We start from the raw sequence: 19,635 nt of genomic DNA, 5'->3' as shown, positions 1-19,635 counted from the left end.
TCATCTCCCGCAGCTTAACCCTTACGCTCTTATCCCTAACTCCCCATATTTTTCCTATGGTCGTGTTTCTGCTGGACTACTGTGGGTTTCCGTCTCAACAGGAGCCATGCTGCGCTTCCCCGCTAGTTCGCAAACATGCGTTCGTCTCAAAGGGAAAAAGCTCCTCACGCTTCCGTCTCCCGTTACGTTACTCCTTGGCAGGCCCCGAGGTCCTCGTGTGCGGCCGCCATTCTCAAGTGTGGGACGTTACGGCAGAGGAAGATCGAGTTTGCAACTTGTACAGGCGTCGTTCGGACATAACCCGAGATGACTTACAGCACCCTGACGGCGCAACGCACCTCTACAGTTGATGCCGACAATTGTCACCAGCAGTGGCCACAGGGCTGATTGTTCTCGCACTTTTGATGGGGATCAGTTCGTCGTTGAGGGGTGGGGGGGTGGGAGACACATTTCGGGTTGGTACACGGGGTGTCTAGACACCTTAGCCGTTGCCAGCCCTGGAAGGAGGGTTCCCCAGATGTATACCTGATAGGCCCAGGTCTTTTCTATTGCAACACCCTGCACCCTTGCCAACGGTGTTGCGGCATATACACCCGGCAGAGGTACCTGGCAGACTCTACTTCTCAAGTCTTTGATACACAGATGTACTTTCTCTCTTCCCTGCCCCATCACCTTCTCCCGCTCCTCTGTCCCGCAATAGGTGGTAGTGACGTTTTCTCCCGCAATCTGGCCACGGGTAGAGCCTGAGCCATTCAAGATTATCGACCAACAGCACCACCCACCTGATTTCATCTCCCTGCGTAACCATCGCTGCCAACAGTTGGTCAATGAGCTAGTTCGACCTCACTGCCGATGACACCCACATATCCCTGGTGATCTTTCAAGAGGCTCAACGGCGAACATCGAAAGTTCGAAGTATGTAGGCATCCCATCTCTAGCGAGAACATAAAAGGGCGCCAACGTCCTCTCAAAGTTTCTATTCCCTTTATCAGCATCACTCCGCGCTCTATCATCCTGCCGTTCACACCACTGCCTCTACATTTACTCGACATCAAAACCGTCTACAGCTCAACTTCTTTCCACAAATCCTCCCAACCTCCGCACGACACACCCACAAACAACAATATGTGCTGCCAGATGATTACCTGGAGATACCGAGGGTGCTATCACGCCCCCACGAGCGAGATGTCGCACACCGCCGAGTGCAGAGCGCAAGGTGGAGGTTGCCCTGGGGGTGTCAGGGAGGTTCCGCACGAGATTGACGGCTATTGCGATAGCTGCTTGAAGAGCATGTGTCGTTAGTAATTTTCGGTACGATCACTTGTCATCAGCTTGTGAAAATGCTAACCAGAACTCGTTCGCACATTTGCAGGGCTTTAACATCTTTGCCTCGATATCCGCAAGGAGCTGGCCGGCGAACCGATATCGACCGACAGCGACATACTTGCAAACGGCATCATGGCCATGGAACCTGTACATTTTTTCCGTGAGGGAGAGAAGCAAAGGATACTCTGGCTCGGGGTAATCACCACTAAAGGTGGAGTGATATAATGGCTCTGGGCCCAAGGGACGGAATTGGTACCATCGTGTCTTGGGCCTGGACTTCGATTAGAGGGCTGGCACTGTGTGTTTGGAAGGAGGAGGATGTCTGTTTACTTTCGTGGCTCTTCTGCCGTTTTGTTTTTCTTTTGTTCGCGGTTTCTTACCTGGGATCTTTGTTGTCTGTTATATATTTCTCCGACATTCTTCGTAGTACACCCGCGCGATTATACCATGGTCTTTTTGCTTACCTTTCTGTTCTTGAAATTGTATACTGATCTCACGAGGCACTCAGAAAACATGCCAGCTCGCAGCATACAGAAGGTGGCACCAACAACCGCCCCGAAGGAACCAACCCCTGAACTAACAAAGTATTTGGACCCTCACGGCCCGCTGCCGAACTTGTGCCCCCCATGTCAGCCCTGCCTAATACCTTGTCAAGCCTAATCACGACTGTTTGACCTGTTGTGAAGAATCATTGGTCAATTCGTGGAGCTGATATTGCTCAGATATAACAATAAGCAACACACCCAGACAGCAAGTGCTGGCACGCATAAATGATATCTTCCTCGTCGCAACCCCTGTTGTTCCCCCACATGACTTTGCAACAGGCCTCTAGCAGCAACCTACATCTTGAACCTTTCGGCCTGCCTTGATGCGGCAACGTTGGATTTGCTGACTACAACCAATCTAGTCTCGGTGACACCCTCGACAGCTTACGTCGCCCAGTTCCACATGGACGAAAAAGTACGAGCATTACACCCCCTTCTTTTCTTCTCTAAAACATCAACCACTCCGGCAACGGAGTGTCTTTGAAGATTCTGACGACAGTTGCGGTGGCTTTCCGTTGCTTGACAACTTTGACACTTCCGACGGGTATCACACAACGGCCGGACACGCGCATAGTTCAAACTCTCCGATTGTTTGTTTGACCGTTTCGTGCTTTCTTCTCTTTTCTCTACAAAACACGTGCGCATCACCGGAACAGCTCAGGCAGATTGGAAAAACTTGGTGTTCCAACGCCCGGAACTCCAGCTGCTGTTTGGGGTCCCATTGTTTGGCATTTGTAACCCCTATTCTCCGACGCGGGATTTTTACAGCTCTTCTGTTCGACGCTGACTGAACGAAACACAGCAACGCCAGCGGGTGCGAGGGAAAAAGGGGGTAACCAGGACTCGGGACATGCTGGGGCTTCGTCTTCCCTGTGAACCCACCCTTTTTTTCTTTGCTCTCCGTCTTTGCCTCTTTCCCGCTGTTTTGCGCCAGCCAACCAGAGGGCTTCCACCGCAAAGGGGATGTCGTGTGCCTGGCATAGCGTGGCATGGCTTCGGACGGACGCAGACAGCGGACATCACATGAGCGAGAGGCGCATCAAAACACATGCTCAAGGGGTCAATCTACTGGTCCGTGCAAAGACGTGGGCAATTCAAGTGGGACCGACACAAAAATTTGGAAGCTTATCACGGCCTTACAGGTGGGACCGCTAAGCCCAATTAGTCATCCACAGACAGGGAGCTCCCAGTCACTGTGTGTGTCGCTGAGATCTCGACTGTGGGGTAGCTCCATCAGCCGCAACGACCGTTCTCTCTCCCTCTTGCCCCTCATCGCCGTCCCCCCCCCCATCTCCATGCCGTCAACTTACACGGTGCCGTCCGCTTGCCAAGCTCACCGGTTTGGCCCGTTCCGGTAGACCGTTAACCTAGCATCACTCTGCCGCCATATCATCCGATTCGGCACCAACTTCATTCCTATGCTACATGTATCCTCCGCTGGATACATGCGAGCATGATCGCCCACGCAGACACGAACAACATGGTGGCACTTGACTTCCCGCCGCCGTTGGGAGGAACTGTGGGAGCCGACAGAATACGAGAAGGCAACGGTCTTGCGGCAGCATGGCTTGGTAAGACAGAAAAAGTCTAACGCTTCAAACGCCAGCAGAGACGGGCACCGGCTCCCGAACAAGCGTGAAAAGCCGCGCCTGGCCAGCTTTTTGCTGTGACAAGATGCGGTGGACTTTGCAGATGCCGTCATGGCTCAGCATGTGTTCGAAACGCGAAATCAACGGTGCGAGATACCTTGGAGATATCCCTGTTCACACCGGGATTTCCCTAGCACCAGAAACATTGTTAGGTCCCCTGCAGTAACCCCCCCCTTCCAATTTGTTTGCTCTCGCTCCGACCAGGTTTGTGAACTTTGGGGGTCTTGGATTTCTCGAAGCTTGCATTCGGTTGCTAAGATCAATAGCAGGGAAATTTTCAGGATAGCTATCGATGCGGGCCCTGACCAACCAGGTGTAACAGAGCGTTGTGTAACATGCATTTGGCATCAATCATACCAAACATTCACAAGGGCCAAAAATACCTTTATCGCCTTTCGTTGGAAAGATGCCCCATGAAGTACATGCAACGCTTCGCTACGAATCGGCAAAGAGCAGAATCACGAGATGCAAGGGTTCAGAGCTATTCATAAACACAGCGACTTACACCACCTATCCCATGCCGTCATACCCACACAGGTGGACGATCCTTGGCTCTCAAAAACGGGATACAGATGCAAGAGAACAGATGCCATGGAAAGTCCCCAGTGGTACACGACATGCTGTCGTCCTCCTGCGACTGCCGAGAAAAATGGCCGAAAACAAGGTTGTCAGACGGAAGCAACAAGCCTCTGCCCGACGTCTCACGCCTAAACTCCCCGACTCAGGTTGCGCTGGCGTGTCTTCGTTGCTCTCGTACACGCACGATATCTCATCACCGGAGCCAACACACCAGTTCAACAGAGCAAGTGGAAAACGCAAAGACCTCGGGGCGGCCCCTGACCATGCTTGTCGTCCATGGCAAGAAGCTCGCCTTCGCGGCTCTCGCGTTGACACTCTGCGGTTGGTGTTGACAAATAGAAGCTCGTTGCCGTGCACCATCTAGAATTAGCGGGCACGTAACAAGCGACGGAAAGAGCTGCTGGCTCTCTTACTGGCCCAATTCACACAGAGCACAAGAGGCGGCCATGTTTGTTAAGCGCGAGTGGCTCAGTTGATCTGTAGATCTTGTGTCCAATCGGCTTCCCTGAAAGGGTCTGCGGGGGCGTCAACGGGCCCTGTGGGGAAACAGGGCGATCGACTTGGACGTTGCGTGCCGCAAGCGACAAGGGCATCCGGCCCCACTTTCCATGCTTCCCTAGGGTAATCGTTCGATTTCCCCCTCACCAAAGTGCTTTGGCATCTACATAGTACTGCGAGATGCAGCAAATGTTTTGATATGTATGCCATGAAAGGGACACGGTTGAACTGCAAACCCGCAAAGCAAAGCCACGACGCTACCGATGCTGAATGCCGCTCTCCTGCGCTGTCACCAACACCAGCTCCATGCCTGCCAGCTGCTTTGCCTGCCGGTTGTCGGGCCTCCTTCGCTGGTTCCCGAGGCATGAAACCGCTCAGGCCGATCACTGAAATGGATTTCATTATCTGGAGAGGAACCTGCCTTGCTATCGGCCGAGAGGCAGCCAGTCTATTTGAATAAGTGATAGATGACACACGCTCTGGAGGACTGCTACTATGGCTACATTTTGGGCCTGAATAGACTGAGGGTATCCTTGATTCTATCTCGACATGGCCGCATATTTGGCTTCTTGTTAACTGGATATGGAATATTCGATGCGTTCGCTCTCCCCTTTCAGGTTCACAGCCACCACGATGATGCAACATTGAATCTAGACAGGGTAGGCAGCCATGCCCAGATATGATTTGTTACCGACAGCTTGGATCAGTGGCTCGTGCACTGCAGTAGTGCCCCAATACATGCAATTTCCTACCAGTGAGCACCACATTTCTCACTCCCCTGCTTTCATCTGCACGGCGGCCGACAGCAATTGGCTGAGACATTTTGGCCCCCGGCTGCACTTGAGCAAACGACGTCTTGTCTTCTGTCAAACGTCAACGACGACCACCACCACCACCACTTCCTTCACCACGCTTCTAAACCTCATCATATTTGGGTACACCATCTTGTGCTCACCCGGCAAAGACCGAAATTTTCTCTTCATCATTATCATTTGCCTGCTTACTTTCTGTTTCTACATCATTCTTCTTACAGGTTCTAATGAGGCTGTGCGAGCTAGGTCTCTGCCAATGCGGCCACGGTCACAACGCGTCACAAAACGCAAGGCTGAGCACCATATCACAGCACAACCACTTTTCTACAACTCCACTTGAGCCTCTTCCTCACCAAATTCTGAAAAGGGATGTCGGCACCAAGACCAGCCCAATTGCTGATCCGGCATAGTCAAATGAATTCTTAATGTCCATTGACCAATCACGATGTCTCCGGTATGCCACGGCACCACCAAGTCAACTATTAGCACCCACGAGGCTACCTCAGCCGTTTCAGGTCAGTGACCCGTCCATATTGTCTCATGCCTCGTTCATCTGTCCACCGAGAACCCATGACGGACTATACAATCTTCTCAAATTGGCCACTGCCCCGCCGACGTACATTGAATCCTACCCACGCGGCTGGGTCTCTTCTTTCACCCTTGGCCGCCCTCTATTCGTCCCTATGATCTACCTCTTTGCATGCCTGGTTGCCTTGGCCATTCCCTCGCGAGATCGATGACTGACTCAGGTTTCTGCAGGTATGCTGCTTCCTCTAGACTGTGTCGGGCATGCAGCGCACCATACCATCCCCACCAAGGAAGGGAATCACAATACCAAGACTTGCCACCCTCCTCCCCTTCCACACTATGGTGGGAGGAGGGAACCTCCATCGATCCCCTTTCCAGGAAGTAAGACTCCACTCTCAAGATCATGTAGGGCCAAGCTAATATCGACCAGTGAGGGTGGAAGAATTAGGAGCTCATACATTGCAATGACCGCCGTTCCAGGCACACCAACCCCATACCCACGACCTCGTCAAGAGGTGAATGCTCAGCCTCCGCCATAGTAACACCGGACCATTCCATGATGAACAGCAACGAGATGACTCCACTCCTCTCCCGTACCGAGTGTTCTTGGGGCCCGGAGAGCTTCCGATATGCCCGTCGTCTTGTTTCAGAAGACGCCCTCCCGTTGGTTACGACTTGGCTATCCACTGATCTGATCGCCGTCGACGACCGGAGCATAGCCACGGGCCAGGTCAGGTTCCGCATCAGGTGCTTCTCGTGCATCCGCTCCTTACCCAAGGTGCCACCGGCTCGCACCTGCGTGCAAAGAGTCTATACGGGCCGGCAAATCACAGGGCTGGATATCGGCTCTCCTGTGACGGAGTAACCTGACTCTATTGAATATCGACAAAGGTCAGATCATCTACACGTCTGAGCGGCCGCAGAAGGTATTCTGTGAGTGATCTCACATCGTGGGGGGCAATGTAGCAGCCAGCTGCTGTGTTATCACCTCCTCTCTCACCTGCTGGGTTACCCCTATCTTGGAAATCAGGAGCCGTGATCACAGGAGGAGAAGCCACTGGTTCGCCCTATTGGTCAGCCTTTCAAACCAAGTGACGTCGACAAGGCTGATGGAGAAGCAGGTACCGTGACTGCAACTGCATTTTCCTTGCCATGAGTTTCAAGGGGCTCTGAGATGAAGAAATCAGGGTGATCCACTTGATCGTCTGGGCTATGTGCAGAAGTGGTCCTGAATACATGATCAAAGGTCACTCGCGCACCGCGCTACTTGCGTTGCCGTCCGGGCCGTCACTGCAGATGCTCCACAAGTTTCAATATCAGTTGGTGCTAGTCTACGCTGAAGCGATGATGAACAGCAGAGCACTGCCCGGATGTGCTCCACGCGTAAGCGGTAATTAGTGATGTTTACGGTCCAACTGCAGATTCTTTGCCCCGAACGGGCAGATAGTGAAGACAAGAAAAGGGGGCATAGGGCTGAACGGATGGGGGTTGGGAAGCGATACTGAGCATGGCGCAGTGTGGATGGATGTCGTCTCGAGTAGACACGACAGTGATGGAGTGTTCCACAGTAGTGCTGATGAAGCGTCATGGATGGGGGTTGACACTAGAGACACACCATTGCACAGCCGACCTCCGTTTTGGCCATCCTCGATGAAGAAGTGCCCAGTTGAGAATCGTGCGCGCATGCTTGCATCGAAACGTTGGTGAGTCAAGAAACGGGCATGCTTGGATTGGGACGACGACAAGGCAACCAGGGTTCCTACCTGAATACAGAGCCTGTATTCAGGGAGTACCTGGCCGACAGACGTGCATATGACTTTTGACTGTGCCAGAAACTCAATATATCGATGGGGTGGTGGTTTTTCCACAGCCTCACCCACATCACTTCAATTACATACGGCTCAGATAGGCATCAACTCCATTTTTTTATTATTTTAAAAGTCTATGCATAACTGTAATTGCCTGTTGTTGTTGTTGTTGTTGTTGTTGTTGTTATTGTTGTTATTGTTGTTGCTGCTACTGTGAGTGTTGTTGTACGATGTTTGGACTCCATATGCTGTATACCTTATGTATGTCTGCCTGATAGGGAACCACCGGAAAGAAAAAAGGCTGTGCAAGAAAAACAACCTCTTCCATCCAACCTATCAACTTATACACATCAGCACAAGACTGTCTTTCTCATCGACGCCACCACCACCACCACCACCACCACACTCGCGGCCGCAAATAACCCGCCACGGCTGCACCACAAAGCTCAGTCATCATCACTGCCCAACTCGACCACCACACACCACACACCATATTTGTACCACAGCCATCAAAACAAACACCTGATAGTTGCCTACAAACACCTGTTTTTTTTTGGGTTCAACTTTTTACTAATTCACCAACAAAACAGTAAGTAAAATTTGTCATGTTTTCCCCCTTGATTGATTTTTATGATACAAAATGATCATTACTACACAGCCACCCAAGTTCATCACCAATATCCCCTCCCTTCCCCAACCCGCCTCCCATCCATCCATCCCATTCCCTCCGAGCAAAAAAACAAGCAATCTCAGTATATGTACCCCCCTCCCCTTCTTTTTTCATACCCTTCCTCCCTTCCCATAGGCCCCACGCCTGATAATCTAAACAAGCAATGGCGGCGGTGATGGGAGTTCGTTTGTTGCGCGCGTGATGTGTAACGGTATAAAAGCCAAACGCGAACCGAAACTGAAGAAAAAAGAGCTGAATGACGAACTCTACGCGCTTTCCCATATATATCGCCAAAAAAAAAAATACAATTAATAGTAGCAACAAACACAACACGAGAAAAGAAAGGGTAGCGCAAGAAAATAATGCAGATGAACCGCGCCCCCTTTTTTCTCTTTTTTTTCGTTTCCTCTCGCCATGCGTTCTCTCCGAATCTCGAGGCAGACCTGTGCCCGAGATGGTGCCTAAGCGTGTCTTTGCTCAGCCGGTTGGAATGTTAGAGTGTGAACTCAGTCATTCGTGGGGGAGGTAGGCGAGCTGAAAAGTGTATTGTTAGCATCCCGATATGAATGTGATTGTTGGCAAGAAAAAAACATACTATTGATCACCACCACTTCCCGCGGCGCGACCCGGCGTTCTGGGAGAGAAGCTAGGAGACGTTGGTGAATACCCAGGGCTGGTTGGAGACATTTGCTGCCCGGGAGAGCGCTGGAAGGTGGGGCTTGTCGGCGAGTAAGCATCTGGCGACGTGGGCGACCAGTTGGGCGACGCCGGCGAGTATGATGGCGACGTGGCCTGGAACGCAGGGGACGCTGGGCTGTAGCTCGGACTCGTCGGCGAGTACGACGGCGAGGTCGGTGACTGGAACTGCGCGGGCGATGTCGGGGAGTAGTGACGGGTGGCAGCCGGAGACGCAGGAGAATAGCTCGGCGAAGTCGGGCTGTAGCTGGGGCTTGTTGGGCTCCCAGGACGAAGCATAGGCGACGTTGGCGAGAAAGACGGCGAGGACGGGCTGAACTGAGGGCTCGAAGCAAACCGACCACCGGCGTCGATGAGCGGAGAGGTGGGGGAATACCCAGCAGCAGGCGACGTCGGGGAGTAACCGTAGCTGAAAGGCGACGTCGGGGAGGTAGTGAAGGGACTCGTAGGTCGCCCAGGGCTTGTAGCATACGGGTTGACCGAGCTGGAACCATACCCACCACCACCGTATTCAGATGCGAACCCAGGCGGGCCACCAGATTCATTGCCCACAATAGGGGAGAAGTTACCCATGGTTGGGGAGTAAGACCCGCCAAGGTAGCCGTTATCAGCCATAGGTGAGCCTGTGTCGTAGGGGGTCGCGGCACCCTCAAGCTGGTTACCCTTGATGGTCATGCCAGCCATGAGACCCATGCGAGAGTTATCAGAGATGACAGTCTCCAGCATCTTGGGGTCGAGAAGAACCTCAAAGTGACCAGTACCCATGGGCGCCATCTGACCAAGCATGACGTTCTCGGAAATACCGCGGCAGTCGTCAAGCTCACCAACCGCAGCGGCTTCGAGAAGAATCTCGACAGTCTCCTCGAAAGAGCAACGCATGAGCGCACCAGTATCAGCGCGATTGATACCATGACGAGTAACGGCAGCAATGCTGCCGCGATAGGTCATGACATCGACCAATAGAGCCAAATGGCGATGGTTGACATAGGAACCGTCGAAGGCAAGCACTTGCGTCAACTCAGCCATGAGAGCCGAGCGAGCAGCTTCGATTCCAAACACATCAACAACCTGGTACAAGTCGTTGGTGTAGGTGCGAGTAGTGTCAACACCCTCAACCGTCAAGACCTCTCTAAGGGCCGTACCCTGGGTATCAAGATACCACTCCTCGCAGGCTGGCTCCTTGTCCTTGTTGGCCGTTTGCGATCCGTCGGGGAGTTCGAGCAATCTGGCGGTCTTGTTCAGGAAAGCACGCTCGATGCCTTCAACGCCACGGAGGGTACAAGAATCAAGCAGATGCTTCTCCAGACGCTTCAGCATAACGTCATCCTCGATGATAGTGTTACCGTCAGCATCCTTGTCATCGTTCTGACGAATGACCCGGATACGAACAACCATCTCCTCGGCGTTGTTGTCACTGAAAATAACCGCGACATCCTTCTTGTACTCCTGTTTGATAGCAGCGGCAACATCCTCCACACGCAAGCCCTTGTCAAGCATCTTTTGACGATCGAGCATGATTCTGAGTAGCCAGCGGGATTGACTATCGATGGGCTGCGAGTCAGAGGTGTCGGGAATAAGGAAGTAGGACTCGACGAGATCGAAATCCTCGGGGATGACAGTGGAAGTGATATCGGGGTCGTAGTAGATCTCAGTCATGGCTGTGACGGATCTCAGACTGGTGTGTTCAACCAAGTTACGCATCGACTTGGCGTCTTCTTGCGTAGCTCTCTCCTTGTCAAGGTAGACAACCATGGACGGAGTCTTGATGTCCTTGGCAACGTTGAGGATTTCCTTGAGACGCGGTACACCGAGGGTGACGTTCTTAGAAGAAACACCGGCGAAATGGAAGGTGTTCAACGTCATCTGGGTGGCAGGCTCACCAATGGACTGGGCAGCCAACACGCCAACCATCTCACCAGGAGAGACCATGGACCGGGACCAACGGTTTTCGAGCTCACCAAGAACATGGTCGAAGGCGAGCTTGTTGAGCCGCTGCTCAACAGCCAGGCGCTTGAACGCAAGACGAGAGCGAATCTGAATCTTGAAGAGAATGGTGGCGTTGTAATCAGCTTCTTTGGACAATTCATCCTCACCTCTAACTACCACCATGCGAGCAAGCAAGGCCTGCACAGCAGGAATGACATCCTTGGGCGTCAGGTCGCTGCGCTGGGTACTGTCAACCTTGAAGAGCTTCTTGGCAGTATCAATAATACGGCCAATGTTAAGAGGCAGCTGCATGCTATCATCGTCCTTCTTCTTGCGGTTGATTTCACGGACTTGCTTCCGGTCGGCAAGAAGCTGCTCATATTCCTCATCCAAAAGCGACTGGACGGCAGGATCGCTGACCATCTCTCGGCCATATTCCAGGGCGTCCAGAGCGGCAGCAGAGCTTGTTTCGTCCATCACGTCGAGACGGAAGCGCTTGTCGAACTTGGCGTTGTTCAAGTTCATGTGGTCGACCTTTTGCTTTTCAATGGCAATACCATCAAGGCCATCCTCACCGTACACGAACTGAATGATATCACCCAGCGAGTTGCGCACCGTACCATCGTAATGCGCCTCAGCGTCTTCAAGAGCCTTGACCAAGCGACGCTGAATGTAACCAGTCTCGGCTGTCTTGACTGCAGTATCGATCAAACCTTCTCTACCAGCCATGGCGTGGAAGAAAAATTCCGAAGGAGTCAAGCCACGGAGATACGAGTTCTCGACGAAACCGCGAGCCTCGGGGGAGTAATCATCCTTGGTGAAATGAGGGAGGGTGCGGTATTTGAAGCCGAAGGGAATGCGCTTTCCTTCGACAATCTGCTGGCCGACCAACGCTGTCATTTGGGAGATATTGATGGAAGAGCCCTTGGAACCCGAACGAGCCATGGTGACGGCGTTGTTGAGATCCTTCAAACTCTTCTCGGTAGACGTACCGGCCTTGTCACGAGCCGTATTCAAGGCAGCCGACACCTTGTTCTCGAACGTCTCACGGACGTTCATACCCGGGAGAGCCTCGAGCTGGTTTTCAGTGGCCATCTTGGTAAGCTTGGCGACTACGGCCTTCTCATCATTGATGTGCTTTTCAATGAGCTCAATGGTCTTGTCATCGGGAATGGTGTCACCGATACCAATGCTGTGGCCGCAGTGGAGAAGCCAATAGTTGACAACTCTTTGGCACCCGTTCAAGAAGTCCATGGCACCGGAGGGGCCCAACTCATTGTAGCACAGATGAATGATGCCGCCTCCAGCAGCACCGACACTCTTCTTGGTGAGCAAGCCGTAGATGAGCTGACCTTGCTGAATCAGAAGACCCTCGTCCTTAAGCGGGGCGTCCCTCTCTTCGCCATCGGCACCCATGGCAAGGTTGATAATGCTGGGAATCACCATGCTGATGATCTGCTTGCCAGTCCACCGGGGCCTAGGCTTCCAGATAGCAGGAAGGGGAATGACTCCATCCCAGTCTGGGACCCACATCATGACGTCCATCACCTGTTCTTTGGTGAGGAAGGTGTCGCGACGAGTGAGCTTGTATACGCCAGCCAGTGTATCCTGGACGATACCCATGAGGGGGCCGTTACGCTGGGGAGAGACGATGTTGAGAGGAACCATGCACAGCTCCTTGACTTCAGCACGTGTCTCCTCGGTCTGCGGAACGTGCAAGTTCATTTCATCACCGTCGAAATCGGCGTTGTAAGGCGATGTGACGGACAAATTCAGGCGGAAAGTAGAGTAGGGCATGACGCGCACTCTGTGACCCATCATAGACTCCTTGTGGAGAGAGGGCTGACGGTTGAAGATGATAAAGTCACCGTCGATCAAATGACGCTCGACTTTCCACCCGTACTCCAGCTGCAGAGCTCCCGCACGCTTGTGATGGCGAAGATCGATGCGCGTCCCGTCCGACCTGATTACGTACTTGGCACCGGGATGTTCGTTCGGCCCATTTTTGACATAGCCGGTCAGCTTCTCAATGTTGTAGGGAGTGACAGTCTCGGGGAAGGTGAGGGTGCGGGCAATGCTGCGTGGGACACCGACTTCATCCAGAGAAATGTTGGCATCACCCGTGATGACAGTACGGGCCGAGAAGTCGACTCGCTTTCCCATTAAGTTACCTCTCAGACGACCTTCTTTGCCCTTGAGACGCGCGCGGATGGCTTTCACTGGACGGCCGCTCTTTTGCAGAGCTTGCGGCTGACCAGCAATGTCGTTGTCCATATAGGTGGCGACATGGTACTGGAGAAGATTCTCATAATCCGTGATGATGTGCTGGGGAGAGCCTTCTGAGATGGCCTGTCTGACGTTGCCGTTGGCGCGAATGATATCGCCAAGTTTGTACGTTAAATCGTCTTCGTTGCGCATACCGGTGCCAGTACCGTCCATAGAAATGCTAGGACGCACTGGCGGCGGGGGCACGGGAAGAACTGTAATGATCATCCACTCGGGACGGGCTTGGGAAATGTTGAGACCGATATCGACCATCTCGTCCTCTGACATGCGACGGAAGATGTTGAGAGTCATCTCGGGTGTAAGAACCTTCTTCTCCTTGGTCTTCACACCTTCGTCGTCCTTGTGCTCGACCATGGCATACAGAGTCAGAGCCTGCTGACGCACAACGGGCTGGGTATTGCCGCAACCTCCGTGACCACCATCAGCTGGGCCCGCGTTGGGATCATACGAGCCATCTTCGGGTTTCTGCGGCGCAAGGTTATCGCAAACGCGCTTCGCTTTGCAGATGTCCCACACACGCTTGAAGCGAGTTTTGGGGTCGCGAATCTTCATAGCCGCGGCGTAAGCAGGATCACTCTATGAAGGCGTTAGCACAAGCACAATGGATAATCCCGAATTCAGAATGCACGAACTCTATCAGCCAAAACCTTGCTACAGTTATGGCAGACGATTTCCAGCAATTTCTTTGTCCGTTTGATGAATCCTGGATGGTAGACTGGGCGGGCCAGTTCGATGTGTCCGAAATGCCCTGGGCATTCTGACATGTTTTCGGTACATGTCTTGCATTTGAATTGTCGGTCTACTGAGCCGAGTAGAGGGTCGTTGAGACCACCATCGCGTGGCTTGGTTCTCGTCTCATCCATAGTCTCAGGATAGACGATGTGGGCTACGCTCATGGCCTTGATTTCATCCGGCGACAGCAGACCAAACTGGATCTCCTGAATTGTCCGGAGCGGCGCGCTCGAGTGAGCGAAGATAAGGTTCGCCATGATGAAAGCTGTAAGAGCTCAAGTATTTCGTGATTTGGTGAATGGGGGAAAAGCAAGGCGGGTGGGCTAATTAAGGAGGAGTCGTCCAAGCAGCCGGTAGTCGAAGGACCAGAGAGCCTGGCAAAGACGCGGCGGGTCGCGATAGGGCTGCGCGCGCGCAAAAGTCGGTGAAAAAAGTCGACGTCGAGCGAAGTAAAGGAAGAGAACGACGGGCAAAGACGGGATTTTTGATGGATCGGTCGCCGAGGGATGAGTTTTGCGATTGCAAAGTCGATGGTATCCTCCACTGCGCTGTCCACAGGCCAGCGGCCCCAACGGAGCGATGATCACAAGCTCAGTGCCTCCAGTTTGCGCCGCAAGTCGAAGGAGAGTCGAAGAAAAGTCGTTAAACCGCGTTCAACACGTGTTGTCGGCTTGCCGATGGCTGCAGGCGACAAGAATCGGGGGAGGTTGACGCGTTCCGCGATGGCGGTCGTGATGGTTGTTGAGTGGTGGTTTGGAAAAGAAGCGGATGGCGCCGCTTGCTTCTGAAAAGTTCGACTTGACGGACAAAGCGACGCGGGAAGGAGGCAACAACTAGCCCACTTTGAGGACGGGCCCACTTTTCCGCGGAGGAGCAACCACCACAGCGCACGCACCTACCAGGGCCCAGCAAGTAAACTGTGGGATACCAGCTGGCGACTTGGCCGGCTCCGAACCACCCATCAACCGCCACCACAGCGCTCCCCATGCAACAGGTACCCTCAAGGTCGCTGTGCGTGTCACCCACCACGGCTGCCTGCCCAGTGACTTTTGGGACATCAGTCTCCAAACCTAGACCCGCAGCATATATATCACTTCCATGACGCGGTCGAGCAGACAATCACTTTATCAACCCCCGTAGCCAAGAATGTGGATGGGGTCGGTGGTATGGCATTGCACTATGAGGCGCCATCTGCTCGTGTTCAACCGAGTACCGGTTTGAGCACACTCAGACGACCATGTTTTAGTTACGCCTTCATTCAGCCACACCAAAGGTTACCACAACCATGAGACGGCCAAAAGGTAGGGATTGTCAGAGCACATACCTCCGTCTCTTCTGCTGCCTCACGTCATAGGGGTCATGTTCATGCAATGCTTCATGGATGTCTATGGTGAATTCAGGGGTATCATAACTACAACTACGTATTACTACTCAATATTAATAGACCACCACCCTACTTCTTCTTAGCTCGCCCTCTCTTTTTCGGGGGCGCCTTTTCACCACCAGTGCCCTCACCATCGTCTTGCTCTCCCGGACTCTTCCGTCGCAGTGTCCCGAATCCGACGTTGATGAACTCATCTTCGCTGTCCGACTCGCCCAGGTCAAAGAGGATGGGCACCCGGAAATTGTCAGCCTCCTGTTCCAGCTCTGTCTTGTTCCCCACCGGTCCCATCACATCGATCTCCTCGTCCTCCTGATCCAACCGTCGTTTCTGAATCTCTTCGTGGGGATGGATGTCGAACTCGTCTTCCTTCTCGATGTACTCAACGTTGTCCTCGACCTCGACGAAATCAGGCGCCAGAGCCGACCATTTCTGTGGGCTTGTGACTGACCAGATATTAATTCTGCCCGTCTCCGCGCCACAAGCTACGAGCAAGGCCTTATGAGGGTGCCATTCTAGATATGTCGACTCCTCCTTTGGCCCCTCAAGCATACGAACCAAACTGCCGTGTGCTCGCTCCCAGATATAAAGCTCGTGGTTGTTATGAGCCGAGGCAGCTACATACTCCCCCGTAGCGCTGAATGTGACATGCCCCCATCGAAGCTTGTTGACGACGTCCTGGAACTTGTGCTCAAGGGGCAACTGTATTGTATCAGGATCCAGATCTGGGGCGGAGAGGTCTGGCAGGTGAAACGTTCGGATGATACCGTCGTTGCTATTGACAAGCAGGTCTTTGCCAGATTCGGTCAGTCTCAACAGAAGAACCGCGCTCCTTTCGGCGATCTTCTCGGAGTAGATGAGCTGGTGGGTTGTGGTGTCGATAATATTCAGTCGGCCTTTGCTGGTGCCGGATAGCAGATGAGCTCCCTTCGCAGTATATATCATCGCCGTTGTGGTCTGCTTCACGGTGTCGTGCTCTGGAGCGGTCGGGAGAGGGTGTTGAACATCTTTTCGGTCTTGGACATCGACGAGGACCGGTTGGGCTTCGAACAAGGCTGCAGCAAACTGGTGACTGAGCATATGTTAGTATTGATGACTGGAAGGAAAGGTCCTCTCCAAAACGTACTGGTTCCAGGGATGGAGCTCAGCCCCGTAGACTGGCGCTCGGAATCGCACTTCGCGATACTTCTTGCCATCTTGGAGATCCCATAGAATGGCCTTCCAACCAGCACAGGCCGACAGTAGGTATCGACCGCACCGTGACCAGCTTAGCGATTGTATTTGCTTAGAATGGCCTCGCAGCTTCCGGGCGACGCCCATGGTCTCAATGTCCCAAACGACAACGGTTCCATCACCGCGGCCGGACGCGAGGTAATCACCCTTGCGATTGAAGCGAACACAGGTTGAGTGACCCGATCGAATGGTGTTGGTAATGTTCTCTGGGTAGTCTTGAAGCAGGTAATCGTCGGAAAGTAGCAGATTCATCTTGGACTTGTCGAGGCGACGTTGTCGCTTCACGAGTTCGAAATCTGGAATGTCGAATTGTTGACTTTCATCATCGGTTCTCGCTAGAAAAGAACTGATGGGCCGCTGCAAGGGTCTCGATGCGCTAGAGACCCGCTGAGCCGCACCTTCGATGGCGCCTGTTTGACAGGGGTTTGGTGGCCAGGCCCGTGCAGCTTCAGCGGGTGCCAAGCGCCCCGCCGGCAAGTCCCCGCCACGCGGGGTATCTCTGGAGCTTCTTTCCAGACGTTCTGGAATGCCATCCTTTTTCTCCATGACAAAGACGTAAGTAACAGTAATTCAGACTCTGTAAATATCCAGATCAGATGGCGAACTCAAAGTAAGATTATGTTGAATCACAGCAAGTAGAACATAGCTGATATAGTAGGAAGATTTGAATATGTCAAAAACTTTGAGCAGCCAGACAACTTGCTGCTAAATACATGGATTGTTGTGAGAATCGACGGGAGAGGCTTCACAAAGTATGACTGTTACCAACATGAGTCTGGCATCACTTCCTAACCCTTTCATTCTGCTTGACTAGATTCTCAAGCAAATATGGTTTCGAAAAACCAAACGACAGGCGAGCTCTGGATCTCATGAACGCTGCCGCTCAGGCAGTCATGTATGAGATACCAGAGGTCACCATAGCCTACGGAATCAGCGATGAATACAGGTATATCCCCAGACCTCTTCTTTCATAGCAGCTTACAACTGACCCTTACACAGCTTCGTATTCCACAAGTCATGCACCCTCTTCGAAAGACGTTCAAGGTACCTACCTCCCATTCGACTCACCACCCACAATCGTGACTCACTAACCGTCCCCAAGCAAACTCGTCACCACAATCGTATCAACCTTCTCATCCTACTACATCCACCTCTGGTCAACCTACTTCCCAGACACCCCCCTGTCACCCCCCTTACCCAGCTTCGACGGCAGAGCAGTCTGCTACCCCAGCGTGCAGAACCTCCGGGACTACATGAGCTGGAGGCAGGTAGACTGCCACATCAACAACCTCTACAACACCACCTTCTGGGCTCTCATACAAAAAGGTGGCATGGGAAATCTCGAGGCGGAAGAGTTGCTCAAGGGGACGTATGCTGCCGACAAGAACGAGATTTTGTTTTCCAAGTTTGGCATAAACTACAACAACGAGCCGGAGATTTATAAGAAGGGGAGTGTGCTGTTTCGGGGCGTGAGTATTCCCCTTTGTATCGGACATCTGGTTTTGATGCTAACAAGCAAAAGTACGAGCTGGTAGACCCAGCCACCCACAACGCAGCAGCCGAAGCAGATAGCCTGGCCGAGCCAGTCCAGCAATCCAAGAACCAGACAGAAAACGACAAAAAGAGGAGGGCCAAGGCCAGGATAGTGATTGAGCACCTTGACATCATCAAGGATGAATTCTGGGACCGGAGGCCCTGGTTGCTATCTAACAAGCCGGGCAAGGTTCCCAAGGAGACCTGACTCTAACGAATATCAAGGTCGAGCCTTTTCGAGCTATCTGTTCATCACTTCTGATCGAGCCTTCAAGGCCCTGTGATATAACACGTATGCCCGCCCAACATTTCAGTCCGGCCGGAGTGTTCTCAACGGCCTGTTCTCCTCCAGGGTATCATTATAACATCTCGCTTTTCCCACCCTTTTTTTTTTTTTTTTTTCATTTCTCCTTCCTATCCTTCTCCGCCCTCCTCCTCCTCTTCAACTCTTTCCTTTTCCTCCTCTCCTCCTTCTCCCTTCTCCTCCCCTCCTTTTCCTTTCTCCTCCTCACCTTCTCCTCCCGTTTTAACCTCTTCGCCTCCTTCTTTTCTTTCCTTGCTTTCCTCTCCTCCTTCGTCATCCCCGCCTTCTTCGCCTCTCTTTTCGCCCTCTTCGCCGCCAATTGCTGCCTCAACGAAAACCCCCCACCACTCTCACTCCCCCCATCAGGCGTCGCAGTCCCCTCCTTACTCTCCCCCAACAACCCAACCTCCACCGTCCCCTCCAACAACCCCCCCTTCACAAAAAACGCATACAGCCCCTTGGTACCGGTATACTTTCCCTCCTGCACCCTCCCCACCGCATCCAGCTTCCCCTCCGTGACAGTCTGGGTAATACCCTCCTTCGAGTTTGTCGTGTCCAACCCCTTGAGCTTCTGGTCAAAAGCCGAGAGCCACCACTGGTCAGAGGTGTAGTGCGTCTTGTTGCCTATGCCGCGGCCGTCGGTGTTGCGGGATATGAGGAGGGGGTTCACCAGGCCGCGGGCGTTTCGACCGGATTGGGTTGGGGTAGTGGAGGAGGAACCGAAGCGGTGGGAGTCGAGGGAGTGGCCTTTGCCCAGCCAGCCTTGGGACTGGAGGAGGGCGGAGGCGTTCATTTTCGCTCGCGGAGGGCGGACTTCAAGTTTGGTGGGAAATTCGGGGGTTGTGTGGGTGTATTATTGAGGCATGAAAGGGTAGAGAAAATGAGGTGATATTTATAGGGGTGGTGTATCGTCGCGCCAAAGATGAAGGGATCAAGAAAGTTGCGACGAGACTGCGCGCCGGAGAGAGCTCGAGGCGAATTGGCGATAAGAGAAATTTTGGTGGCGGCGATAAGAAAGGTTGCAAGGTCGCTTTGGAGAGGAAGCTTGGCGGCGGGATGTCTTGGCGGTTCGGGGATGAAGTAGTGGGTTAGGGTTGTACATGCCATCGCGGAACACCTTACTTCCTGT

General features: G+C 53.0%; 6 protein-coding genes across 6 annotated transcripts; 3 read left to right on the top strand and 3 right to left on the bottom strand.

The window, feature by feature from the left end:
- Window positions 1–3,545: 3,545 nt before the first annotated feature.
- Window positions 3,546–3,937, top strand: QC764_102656 (uncharacterized protein; the record flags this gene model as incomplete). The annotated part of the gene is made up of 2 exons (XM_062941495.1): window positions 3,546–3,682; window positions 3,790–3,937. 2 exons carry the CDS (start codon window positions 3,546–3,548, stop codon window positions 3,935–3,937), a joined length of 285 nt encoding a protein of 94 aa, XP_062804352.1.
- A 1,488-nt stretch (window positions 3,938–5,425) lies between these two features.
- On the top strand, window positions 5,426–7,893 carry QC764_102653 (uncharacterized protein). Its single transcript, XM_062941494.1, has 4 exons — window positions 5,426–5,924; window positions 6,187–6,318; window positions 6,386–6,798; window positions 7,059–7,893. The coding sequence occupies exons 1-4, from the start codon at window positions 5,835–5,837 to the stop codon at window positions 7,108–7,110; spliced, it is 687 nt and encodes a 228-aa protein (XP_062804351.1). The 5' UTR covers window positions 5,426–5,834; the 3' UTR covers window positions 7,111–7,893.
- Window positions 7,894–8,274: 381 nt separating this feature from the next.
- Window positions 8,275–14,839, bottom strand: RPO21 (DNA-directed RNA polymerase II subunit RPB1). The gene is made up of 3 exons (XM_062941493.1): window positions 13,956–14,839; window positions 9,011–13,899; window positions 8,275–8,949 (listed from the first exon to the last, which is right to left on the bottom strand). The coding sequence occupies exons 1-3, from the start codon at window positions 14,310–14,312 to the stop codon at window positions 8,922–8,924; spliced, it is 5,274 nt and encodes a 1,757-aa protein (XP_062804350.1). The 5' UTR covers window positions 14,313–14,839; the 3' UTR covers window positions 8,275–8,921.
- A 588-nt stretch (window positions 14,840–15,427) lies between these two features.
- SWD1 (chromatin binding protein) lies at window positions 15,428–17,397 on the bottom strand. The gene is made up of 2 exons (XM_062941492.1): window positions 16,563–17,397; window positions 15,428–16,508 (listed from the first exon to the last, which is right to left on the bottom strand). Exons 1-2 carry the CDS (start codon window positions 17,213–17,215, stop codon window positions 15,509–15,511), a joined length of 1,653 nt encoding a protein of 550 aa, XP_062804349.1. The 5' UTR covers window positions 17,216–17,397; the 3' UTR covers window positions 15,428–15,508.
- Window positions 17,218–18,457, top strand: THG1 (tRNA-His guanylyltransferase). The gene is made up of 6 exons (XM_062941491.1): window positions 17,218–17,279; window positions 17,332–17,421; window positions 17,484–17,615; window positions 17,669–17,713; window positions 17,772–18,138; window positions 18,192–18,457. Exons 1-6 carry the CDS (start codon window positions 17,266–17,268, stop codon window positions 18,408–18,410), a joined length of 867 nt encoding a protein of 288 aa, XP_062804348.1. The 5' UTR covers window positions 17,218–17,265; the 3' UTR covers window positions 18,411–18,457.
- Window positions 18,458–18,603: 146 nt separating this feature from the next.
- Window positions 18,604–19,299, bottom strand: QC764_102620 (uncharacterized protein; the record flags this gene model as incomplete). Its single annotated transcript, XM_062941490.1, has 1 exon — window positions 18,604–19,299. The coding sequence occupies one exon, from the start codon at window positions 19,297–19,299 to the stop codon at window positions 18,604–18,606; it is 696 nt and encodes a 231-aa protein (XP_062804347.1).
- Between the last annotated feature and the right edge of the window lie 336 nt (window positions 19,300–19,635).

Source organism: Podospora pseudoanserina, chromosome 1 (genome assembly GCF_035222485.1).
Source record: "Podospora pseudoanserina strain CBS 124.78 chromosome 1, whole genome shotgun sequence".
Lineage (NCBI taxonomy): Eukaryota > Fungi > Ascomycota > Sordariomycetes > Sordariales > Podosporaceae > Podospora > Podospora pseudoanserina.
This window is presented reverse-complemented; position numbering and strand designations above follow the sequence as displayed.